Raw genomic sequence first — 12,661 nt, 5'->3', positions numbered from 1 at the left:
TTAATTTGTTGTTTTTAAGGGGTAGGGTAAAAAATCAAAGTTTGGTGTTTTTTCTTCAAAATATGCTTTTTTTGTAAATTAAAGTTTATTGGGGTGAAAACTGTTAGTAAAGTTACATAGATTTCAGGTGTACAATTCTGTAATACATCATCTATATAGCACATTGTGTGTTCACCACCCAGAGTCAGTTCTCCTTCCATCACCATATATTTGATCCCCCTTACCCTCATCTACGACCCTCCTCCCTCCTTACCCTCTGGTAACCACTAAATTATTGTCTGGGTCTATGAGTTTTTGTTTCTCATTTGTTTGCCTTCTTCTTTTGTTGTTTTGTGTTTATAGACCACATATCAATGAAATCATATGGTTCTCTGCTTTTTCTGTCTGACTTATTTCGCTTAGCATCATACTCTCAAGATCCATCCATGTTGTCACAAATGCTCCTATTTCATCTTTTCTTACCACCGAACAGTATTCCATTGTGTATATATACCACAACTTCTTTATCCATTCATCTATCGAAGGACATTTTGGTTGTTTCCGTGTCTTGGCCACCGTAAATAAAGCTTCAATGAACATTGGAACACACGTGTCTTTATGGCTAAATGTTTTCAGATTTTTTAGGTAGATACCCAGGAGAGGGATTGCTGGGCCATATGGTAATTCTATTCATAATTTTTTTTCGGGGGGGGGGGACTGGACTTTATTGGGGAACAGTGTGTACTTCCAGGACTTTTTTTTTTTCCAAGTCAAGTTGTTGTCCTTTCAATCTCAGTTGTGGAGGTTGCTGTTCATCTTCAAGGAGTTGTCCTTTCAGTCTTGGTTGTGGAGGACGCAGCTCAGCTCCAGGTCCAGTTGCCGTTGCTAGTTGCAGGGGGCACAGCCCACCATCCCTTGCGGGAGTTAAACCGGCAACCTTGTGGTTGAGAGGACGCGCTCCAACCAACTGAGCCATTGGGGAGGCAGCTCAGCTAAAGGTGCCGTGTTCAATCTCAGTTGCAGGGGGCGCTGCCCAATATCCCTTGCGGGACTCGAGGAATTGAACTGGCAACCTTGTGGTTGAGAGCCCACCGGCCCATGTGGGAATCGAACTGGCAGCCTTCAGATTTAGGAGCACTGAGCCACCTGGCCGGCCCCTATTCATAATTTTTTGAGGAACCGCCACAATGCCTTCCATAGCGGCTGCACCAGTCTGCATTCCCACCAACAGTGTATGAGGGTTCCTTTTTCTCCACAGCCTCTCCAACACTTGTTACTATTTGTCTTGTTGATGATAGCCATTCTAACTGGGGTGAGGTGATATATCATTGTGGTTTTTATTTGCATTTCTCTGATGATTAATGATGTTGAGCATTTTTTCATACGTCTATTTGCCATTTGTATGTCCTCTTTGGAGAAATGTCTCTTCAGGTCCTCTGCCCATTTTTCAATTGGGTTGTTTGTTTTTCTGTTGTTGAGTTGCATGAGTTCCTTGTATATTTTGGATATTAGCCCCTTATCGGAGGCACTGTTTGCAAAAATCTTCTCCCATTCAGTTAATTGCCTCTTCATTTTGTCAATGGTTTCTTTTGCTGTGCAGAAGCTTTTAAGTTTCATATAGTCTCATTCATTTATTTTAGCTTTTACTTCCCTTGCCTTTGGAGTCAAATTCATAAAATGTCTTAGAGTTTTTAGCATATAGGTCTTTCACATCCTTGGTTAAGTTTATTCCTAGGTATTTTATTCTTTTTGCTGTAAATGCAAAAGGAATTGTGTTTTTTTTTAGTTTCTTTTTCTCAGATTTCATTGTTAGTATATAGGAATGCAATGGACTTTTGAACGTTGATTTTGTAGCCAGCAACTTTACTGTATTCGTTGATTATTTCTAATAGCTATTTGGTGCAGTCTTTAGGGTTTTCTACATATAGCATCATGTCATCTGCAAACAGTGACAATTTAACTTCTTCATTCCCAATTTGGATGGCTTTTATTTCTATCTAAGCTGGCTATTTCATTCTTCATTTTTCTATTGAGTTCTTAATCTCCAGAAATTCCATTTGGTTCTTTTTTAAAAGTTCAATCTCTGGTAAAATGTTCATGTTGTTCTTTGATTATGTTTCTGAGTTCATTAAACTGCCTTTCTGTGTTTTCTTGCATCTCATTGACTTTTTTCAGAACTGCAATCTTGAATTCTCTGTCATTTAAGTCACATATTTCCATATCGTTAGGGTCATTTTCTGGAGACTTTTCACTTTCTTTCTGAGCTGTCTTGTTGCCTAGGTTATTCATGGCAATTACTGATTTATTATTTCTCTTCCTAGACATCTACAGGAGTGGGTTCTGCAACAGGTTGATAGGAAGAGGTCTTTTGTTTTCCAGTACGTGTTGGTAGAATGTTTTATTTTTTCTCTGACTGCAGCCTTTTTTTCTCTCTCACACTGTAGTGTTATGTTTTCTCTGCGCTATTCCAGCTTCTCTCACAATGGAGGGATTCCCTGGGAGGCAGGTTTCTCCTCTGTTAACAGTTCACCTGGGTCACAGGGCACCGCGTCTCTGTGGGTATGCGGAGAGCTTTTGTAATTCCAAAACTCTTTCTGCACCAGATTCAGAGCCCCTGTGTTTCAGCAGTTCTGTTTACTCATGCAGGGATCTGCCCAGATAGTTGGGGACAGGGGCAGGGTGGATTGTGAGAGGTGCCCCAGAGCAGTGGCAGCGACCACCACCACAGCCAGTCCTCCTTCCACAGCTCCGTCCCCTTTGCCGGAACTAGTTGGGCTGCGAATCTGTGTCTGTGGACCACAGTTCTCAGAACTGCAAATATTCTGTTCTTTTGGTCTGACACTGCTACTGTTCCACTTCTAGCACTGGGCAGGTGGGGGTAGAGCATGCTCTGGGAGGGTAGGGAGGGGGCGGCTAGTCTCAGTGCCTAAGGCTTTCGTTCTCTGCTTGGCAGTGAGGACTTAACTACCATTTTCAGCCTTCATCCCTCAGTCTTTGCTCCGAGGTCTCTGCCGTGAGCATTGGGTTCAGCCGTGTTATATGCTGTCCCGTCAGCTCTGTGGGCCATAAGTGGAGGCCTAGCAGTCCGAGTTCTTCCCTCTCCCGCAGCTGCGGTAGTTTCAGGATGAAGCGAGCTCGGAGCACTGAGCTAGGTTTGCGTCCTGAGCCCGTGCAGCTCCGTCTCTGCACTTCTCGCTTCCTTCCTCCCCTGCTCGTGCAATTTGCCCACCTTTAGGTGAATTCAGTAGTGAGCCTCTTCATCTTGCCTGTCTGCTGTGCAGGGAGTCCTTTGTGGAGTTATAGTTGTTCGATTTGTTGTAAATTCCAGGGGAGATTTCCAGAGGCTCACCTCACACCGCCATTTTGATGACGTCCAAAGTTTGATTTTTTTAAATTAGTTCCAGGTGCACAAGACAAAGTAATACTTAGACGTTTATCATTTATATCCCTCACACTGTGTGAACCCCCATCCACTATCCCTCTGACATCGCACAGAGCCATTACATTTCCACTGTCTCTATTCCTAATGCTGTACTCCACTTCTTCCAAGTATATATATATATATATATATATATATATATATATATATATATATATATTTAGAAGATGCTGAGTATACACACAAACTTGTGTACATATATACACACAAACTTGTAGTTGACATTCATTATTGTTCAGCTTCAGCTTCAGGTGCACACTGCAGTGATCAGGCATCTACATCATCCTTGAGATGGTCTCCCTAATGAAACAAGTGTCCATCGGATACCCTACAAAATCTTTACAACATTATTGATTACATTCCCCAAATTAATTTTCAAAACCCTGTGGCCATCTTGTGCTTACTGACTGTTTTCTAATCCCCTCACCATCCCCCTTACCCCCACCCCCCACCGCCCATCTAGCAACCCTCAGTTTTTCCTCTTTGTCTCCAAAACTGTTTCTGATTAGTTCACTCACTTATTCTATTCTTTAGATTCCACATATATGTGAGACCATATGGTATTTGTCTTCCTCTGTCTGACTTATTTCACTTAATATAATGTTCTCTAGGTCCATCCATGTTGTTGCAAATGGTAAGATTTCTTTCTTCTTTATGGCTGCATAATACTCCATTGTATAAATATACCACAGTTTCTTAATCCAGTAATCTACTGATGGGCATTTCAGTTGTTTCCATATCTTGGCTATTGTGTATAGTGCTGCAATAAACATAGGCAAAGTTTGACTTTTAATACTACAAAGTCAAACACCAAATCATCTTGTAGAACTTAAGGAACTGCATCTTTAAAAATGAAAAGTAAGAGTCATCAAATCTGGTGCAGGAAGAGCTTTGGAACTTCAAAAGCTCTCCGCATCCCGACAAGGATGCGGTGCCCTATGACCCAGGTGAACTGTTAACAGAGGAGAAGCCCACCTTCCAGGGAATCCCCCTATTGTGTGAAAAGCTGGAATAGTGCAGAGAAAACATAACACTACAGTGTGAGAGAGAAAAAAAAGCTGCAGTCAGAGAGAAATAAAACATTCTACCAACACGTACTGGAAAACAAAAGACCTCTTCCTATAAATCTGTTGCAGAACCCATTCCTGTAGATGTCTAGGAAGAGAAATAATAAATCAGTAATTGCCATGAATAACCTAGGCAACAAGACAGCTCAGAAAGAAAGTGAAAAGTCTCCAGAAAATGACCCTAACGATATGGAAATATGTGACTTAAATGACAGAGAATTCAAGATTGCAGTTCTGAAAAAACTCAACAAGATGCAAGAAAACACAGAAAGGCAGTTTAATGAACTCAGAAACACAAGCAAAGAACAACATCAACGTTTCATGAAAGAGACTGAAATTTTAAAAAAGAACCAAATAGAATTTCTGGAGGTTAAGAACTCAATAGAAAAAAGAAGAATGAAATAGCCAGCTTGCAAAGTAGAGTTGACCATTTGGAGGAAAGAATCAGTGACATAGACGATAGAAACCTGGAAATCACACGCATGGAAGAAGAAAGAGACTTGAGACTTAAAAGAAATGAAAGAACTCTACAAGAACTTTCTGACTCCATCAGAAAGAGCAACATAAGAATAATGGGCATACCAGAAGGAGAAGAAAAAAAGAAGGGAACAGAGAGTATATTCAAACAAATAGTCGACGAGAAATTCCCAAACTAGTGGAAAGAACTGGATCCTCGAATACAAAAAGCAAATAGAACACCTAATTACCTCAATCCCAACAGGCCTTCTCCAAGGCACATTGTATTGAAGCTGTCAAAAATCAATGAGAAAGAAAGAATCCTCAAGGTAGCCAGGGAAAAGAAGAAGGTAACCAACAAAGGAAAGCCCATTAGATCATCATCAGATTTCTCAGCAGAAACTCTAAAAGCCAGGAGGTAGTGGAACCAAATATTCAAACTATTGAAAGAGAGAAATTATGAGCCAAGAATAATATACCCAGCAAAGATATCCTTTAGACATGAAGGAGGAATAAAGACCTTTCCAGACATACAGAAGCTGAGGGAATTTTCTAATACATGACCTGCACTACAAGAAATATTAAAGGAGGCTATTCGACCACCAAAAACAGGGACAATTTGTGGCAACCGAAACATAAAATGGGGGAGACTAAAGGCCTGAACTGGAATATTGGAATGGAGAAAGTAAGCATGCTGAAGAAAATGGAATACTGCAAATATCAAATTTTCTTTTACATAAACTTAAATGTAACCACTCAAAAAAAATCTGGCACTGAAATATATACTGTAATAAAAGAAGAAACAGAGGGAAACATAATAGAATACACCACATGGAAATAATAGACAACAACAAAAAGGCAAAGAAACAATAGAGACACAGTCTTACCAGAAAACTGAAGATAGAATGATAGGAAATCCTCACATATCAATAATCACCCTAAATGTAAATGGACTGAACTCACCAATAAAAAGCCACAGAGTAGCAAATTGGATCAAAAAACTAAACCCAAACATATGCTGCCTCCAGGAGACACATCTCAGCCACAAGGCAAGCATAGACTCAAAGTGAAAGGGTGGAAATTGACACTCCAAGCAAATGGTACCCTGAGAAAATCAGGTGTAGCCATAATGATATCAGATGAAACAGACTTCAGGGTGAAAAAGATAACAAGAGACAAAGATGGACATTTCATAATGGTAAAGGGGACTATACAACAAGAAGACATAACAGTCATCAATTTTTATGCCCCCAATCAGGGAGCACCGAAATATACCAAGCAACTACTAACAGAACTAAAAAGAGAAATTGACCAAAACACACTTATACTAGAGGACCTAAATACATCATTGACAGCTATGGATAGATCATGCAAACAGAAAATAAATAATGAAATAGCAGCCTTAAATGACACATTAGACGAAATGAATGTAATTGACATTTATAGAGCACTTCATCCTAAAACATCACACTATACATTTTTTTCTAGTGTACATTTAACATTCTCAAGGATAGACCATATACTGGGACATAAAACTAACCTCAGCAAATTAAAGAAGATTGAAATCATACCAAGCATATTCTCTGATCACTAGGCTATGAAATTGGATATCAACTGCAAAAAGAAAGCAGGAAAAACCACAAATACATGGAGATTAAACAACATACTTTTAAAGAAAGACCGCATCAAAGAAGAAATTAGAGGAAGATCAAAAGATACATAGAAACAAATGACAATGAAAATACATCCTACCAAAATTTTGGGGATGCAGTGAAAGCAGTTTTAAGAGGGAAATTTGTATCATTACAGGCCTATTTCAAGAAACAAGAAAAATCCCAAATAAATAACCTCATGTTACAACTTAATGAACTAAAAAAAAAAAAAGAAGAAATGAAGCTCAAGGTCAGCAGAAGAAAGGAAATAATAAAAATCAGAGCAGAACTAAATGAAATAGAGAACAAAAAGACAATAGAAAAAAATTAATGTGACAAAGAGCTGATTCTTTGAAAAGATTAACAAAATTGACAAAGCCTTGGCTAGGGTTATCTTAGTGATAACCCTAGTGACATCTTAGTGATATCTTAGTGATAAGATAAAAAGAGAGAAGACACCAATAAATAAAATCAGAAATGAAAAAGGGAAAGTTATCACGGATGCCACAGAAACACGAAGGATCATCCAAGAATACTATGAAGGACTATATGCCACCAAATTCAATAACCTAGAAGAAATGGACAAGTTATTAGAAACATATAGCCTTCCTAGGCTGAACCACGAAGAACTGGAAAAACTAAACAGACCAATCACCAGTAACGAATCAGTCATCCAAAACTTTCCCAAAAGCAAAATTCCGGGACCAGATGGCTTCACTAGTAAATTCTACCAAAACTTCAAAGAGAATCTAATACCAATCCTGCTCAAACTCTTCCAAAAAATTGAAGAAGAGAAGAGACAGTACTCCCTAACTCACTTTGTGAGGCCAACATTACCCTGATACCAAAAGCTGGCAGGAACAACATAAAAAAAGAGAACTACAGACCAATATCTCTGATGAATACAGATGCAAAAATCCTAAAAAAAAATTCTAGCAAATCGAATGCAATAATGCATTAAAAAGATTATTCATCACGACCAAGTGGGGTTCATCCTAGGGGCACAAGGATGGTTCAACATATGCAAATCCATCAATGTGATATATCACATAAACAAAATAAAGGACAAAAATCATATGATTATATCAATTGATGCAGAAAAAGCATTTGAGAAGATACAACATCCATTTATGACTAAAACACTTAATAAAATAGGTATAGAAGGAAAATACCTTAACATATTAAAGGCCATATATGACAAACACTCAGCTAATCTCATAATTAATGGTGAAAAACTGAAGCCCTTTGCTCTACGTTCAGGAACACGATAGGGCTGTCCCCTATCACCTCTGCTTTTCAACATAGTGTTGGAAGTCCTCGCCAGAGCAATCAGGCAAGAGAAAGAAATAAAAAGCATCCAAATTGGGAATGAAGAATTTAAATTGTCACTCTTTGCAGATGACATGATGCTGTATACAGAAAACCCTAAAGACTCCACCAAAAAGCTATTAGAAATAATCAACGAATACAGTAAAGTTGCTGGCTACAAAATCAATGTACAAAAGTCCATTGCATTCCTATAAGCTAGCAATGAAATCTCAGAAAAAGAAATTTAAAAAAGCAATTCCTTTTTCAATTGCAGCAAAAGGAATAAAATACGTAGGAATAAACTTAACCAAGGATGTGAAAGACCTATATGCTGAAAACTGCAGGACATTTTTAAAAGAAACTGAAGAAGACACGAAGAAATGGAAAGACATTCCATGCTCATGGGTAGGACAAATCAACATAGTTAAAATGGCCATATTATCCAAAGCAATATACAGAATTAATGCAATTCCCATCAAAATCCCAATGGCATTTTTTAAAGAAATGTAACGAAAAATCATCAGATTTGTTTGGAACCACAAAAGACCCCGAATAGCCAAAGCAATCTTAAGAAAAATGAACAATGCTGGAAGTATCACACTCCCTGACTTTAGCTCGTACTACAGGGCTACAATAATCAAAACAGAATGGTATTGGCAGAAAAACAGACACATAGACCAATGGAATAGAATTGAGAACCCAGAAATACAACCACATAAATATGGACAAATAATTTTCGACAAAGAAGCTAAAAACATACAATGGAGAAAAGACAGCCTCTTCAATAAATGGTGCTGGGAGAATTAGAAAGCCATGTGCAAAAGACTGAAACTGGACTATTATCTGTCACCATGTGCCAAAATTAGTTCAAGATGGATCAAAGGCTTAAGCATAAGACCTGCCACAATAAACAGCAGAGAAGAAAACATAGGTACTAAACTTATGGACCTTGGGTTCAAAGAGCATTTTATGAATTTGATTCCAAAGGCAATGGAAGTAAAAGCTAAAATAAACGAATGGGACTATATGAAACTTAAAAGCTTCTGCACAGCAAAAGGAACCATCAACAAAATAAAGAGGCAACCAGCTGAATGGGAGAAGATTTTTGCAAACAGTGCCTCCGATAAGGGGCTAATATCCAAAATATACAAGGAACTCATGCAATTCAACAACAAAAAAACAAACAACCCAATTGAAAAATGGGCAGAGGACCTGAAGAGACATTTCTCCAAAGAGGACATACAAATGGCAAATAGACGTATGAAAAAATGCTCAACATCGTTAATCATCAGAGAAATGCAAATAAAAACTACAATGAGATATCTCATCACTCTAGTCAGAATGGCTATCATCAACAAGACAAATAGTAAGAAGTGTTGGAGAGGCTGTGGAGAAAAAGGAACCCTCATACACTGTTGGTGGGAATGCAGACTGGTGCAGCCATTATGGAAGGCAGTGTGGAGGTTCCTCAAAAAATTACGAATAGAATTACTGTGTGACCCAGCAATCCCACTACTAGTTATCTACCCAAATAATCTGAAAACATTTATCCACAAAGACACATGTGCTCCAATGTTCATTGCAGCTTTATTTACGGTGGCCAAGATATGGAAACAACCAAAATGTCCTTCGATAGATGAATGGATAAAGAAGTTGTGGTATATATACACAATGGAATACTATTCGGCGGTAAGAAAAGATGAAATAGGACCATTTGTGACAACATGGATGGATCTTGAGAGTATAATGCTAAGTGAAATAAGTCAGACAGAAAAAGCAGAGAACCATATGATTTCACTGATATGTGGTATATGAACCAAAAACAACAAAAGAAGAAGGCAAACAAATGAGAAACAAAAACTCATAGACCCAGACAATAGTTTAGTGGTTACCAGGGGTAAGGGGGGAAGGGGGGTGGGAGATGAGGGTAAGGGGGATCAAATATATGGTGATGGAAGGAGAACTGACTCTGGGTGGTGAACACACAATGGGATTTATAGATGATGTAATACAGAATTGTATACCTGAATTCTATGTAACTTTGCGAACAATTGTCACCCCAATAAACTTTAATTCAAAATAAATAAATAAATCTGCATAATAGAAAAAAATGAAAAGTAGCAGTTAAATCCATCTAACTGAAGGTATACCCCTCTGGCAAGCCATGTCTGAGTCCTCACTGACATGCACAGGCACAGCTCTGGATTATATGTCCCTCCTGTACTCTAGAGTATCCTATATACATCTCTGCCAACGAAAAACTTCCATGCCACACTGTCATTTTTGGTGTGTTGATTTAGCTACCACAGTGCTCCTTCACGTGGTGAATAATCGGATTTACTTTATGTATATCCCCAGATCCTAGCACAGACTTGGCACAAATGGAATGTTTGATAAATATGTATTTAATAAATGAATACAAGGCTTGACTAATTCAAGCAGAAATAGTTCAGATTTTTTGGATGACTTCATTGCAATTCCTCAATCAAAACATGTAAAGAAAATGAAAAGAAAGGAATGGAATGGGGAGAGAGAAAGAGAGAGAGAGAGAAAGAGAGAGAGAATTCTTGACAAAGATCCAGTAGACAGGAGCTAGAACTACAGTAAAGCAAGAATCTTATACCTTCCAACCATTTGTTTCCTCCATGCAAATATTCTACCAGGCAGGAGGTAGCAAGAAATGCAGTGAGCTTTGCCACTAGTTTCTATTGGTTTTATTGAGGTTTTTGTAGGAAGCATGCCTTTTACAACACCTCTGCCTTTTTTGTTTGCTTGTTTTGACCTGGTAGAGTGTGCAATGGAAAGGGAGAATAGCTGTACTAGGAGGGAATGTGGCACGAGGGAGCAGACTGTGGAGAACTGAGGGTTGGAGGGGAAATTGTGTGTAAGCTACATATAGTCTGTTGTATTGCAACCCATGTTTCTATAACATCAATCACATCATGCTTGACTGGCATATAGGAGAATGATGTCAATATAATGTGTAAGTTGTGTTGCTTCCTATGCCAATTTTCCTAGGCAAGGGTAACTAAAACAGTAGAATTACAGCCTTTAGCAGGAAAAGAAAAGCTCTCTCAGCTCAGCTACTGAACAAGCAGAAACTCTTACAGTTCAAGTTTAAGAAAGTTTAAAACGAGCACCTGCATTCAGGACTCCCTACCAGGACCCAGAAATGTCCCCAGGAACTTGTGACAGCTCGTGGAGGTTCACTTTCTTCTGGGCTCTTATACCCACTTCCGTCCTCCTTTCCTTAGTGCCCTCAAATCCAGCTTTTCAACTATATCAGTTGTGCTCACTTAAAAGATACCTTCTGGAGCTGCTCAAGTCTCTGTGCACCAAGTTGCAGAGGCTTTAAGAGGTCTGCCCCAACATTATTTTCCTCATAAGCCCTGTTACTTATAGTACGAAATTTTGCTGAAGGCAATGTGTTTTTTTCCTTCCAACCCATATGCTATTTTTATAGCAGAAATGTCTATATAGTTTATGTCAGGTTTATGAGTATATTGTTTATGTAACAAGACTTTCTAAAAATTAGACTATAACAAGGTATTCAGATTATTTATCAGCATCAGTGAATTTCATATTTGATTTTTAAAGACATTAACATATGGACCTAAAAATACCATATGCAATCAGTGTTTCAAATAAAGGGGTGCAATGCTGTTCAAAATAAATTTTCGTCTATGACATTTTTTTCAGCTTCCCATTCTAAGAGCTGCATGAACTACATCACACAGTTGTACTCAGAAGCAAAAACAAAGAAGAAGAAAAATGCACAACATTTAAAGTTAAAAGGAGAACATGCTCATATACCAGAGAGCATTGTGTAGTGCTCCCTGCAATAGAAAATATGATTTCAAGGCAACCATAGTGTTACCTAAGTGGACAACTTATGAGAAGGAGCATGATTACTGTGACAGGAAAAACGGACTTTTAAGTGCAATGCAAGGTGGTATCCTCCCATGGTAACCTGCCCTGGATTCAGAGCAGCAAAATGAAGACCAAACCATGGACTTAAGGCTTTGTATTTTAAAAAACAAGTAAATAACCTGTTATGATTGACACTACTTCAGAGCAGGAAGATTCTGCTAAGCCTTGGGATCGGGGTCAATGTGACCAACTAGCATCTTACTGTGAAGGGAGCAGGAATTTTTAGATGGGATTAGTGGAACGAAACTAATTTTATTTAATCTTTCCTTTTGGTCTCCAAATAAAGAGCTTTGGGATGAAAAGGACATAAAAAAGTTCTCTAGTCCTAGAAGCTTACTTTCAAGACAATTTTAAAATGTAACCAGCAGGTAAACTGTCAGGGGAGAATGGCACATAAACAATGAATGAGTCAGATGTGCATGACCACCCTGAGACAAGTATGAGTTCAAGGTCGGTCCAAAGATTCGATTTTCTTGCTAAATCACAAAAGCTGACCTGGTGACAAAGTTGTTGTTGTTTTTTTTTTTTTTTTAACAACACTTTATTATAGAAACATGTACAAAATAAAAAATGAGTTTAATTTACTGATTATTGATGTAATGTATGTTTTTTAAAAACTTATTTAACAAGGACCTGAATATGCATATATTTGTTTTCCTAGTGGTTGTGTTCCAAGTTCTATTTCCTACTTTCACTTTCACATGTGAAAGTGGCATGTGACATGTCTTTTTCCCCCTATCAGTTTATTTAAGGTAGAGCAAACTCTGACATTTATTTATGACATTTCTCATTGTTTGGACCTGAATAAACTAAGTCTAAAATAATAACCC

At 38.2% G+C, this 12,661-nt stretch overlaps 1 protein-coding gene across 1 annotated transcript in view; it reads left to right on the top strand.

Annotated features, from left to right (window-relative positions):
* The window catches only part of CRTAM (cytotoxic and regulatory T cell molecule), a 40,520-nt gene extending 28,172 nt beyond the window's left edge, over positions 1-12,348 (top strand). Inside the window, exon 10 of the mRNA XM_033097856.1 lies at positions 11,601-12,348. Coding sequence (XP_032953747.1) covers positions 11,601-11,731 — 131 coding nt within the window. The 3' untranslated portion in view covers positions 11,732-12,348. The remainder of the gene's footprint in view (positions 1-11,600) is intronic.
* The last annotated feature ends 313 nt before the right edge of the window (positions 12,349-12,661 follow it).

The sequence above is a fragment of the Rhinolophus ferrumequinum genome, chromosome 25 (assembly GCF_004115265.2).
Source record: "Rhinolophus ferrumequinum isolate MPI-CBG mRhiFer1 chromosome 25, mRhiFer1_v1.p, whole genome shotgun sequence".
NCBI lineage: Eukaryota > Metazoa > Chordata > Mammalia > Chiroptera > Rhinolophidae > Rhinolophus > Rhinolophus ferrumequinum.
Note: the sequence above shows the minus strand (reverse complement) of the source record. Positions and strands in the feature narration are given on the sequence as shown.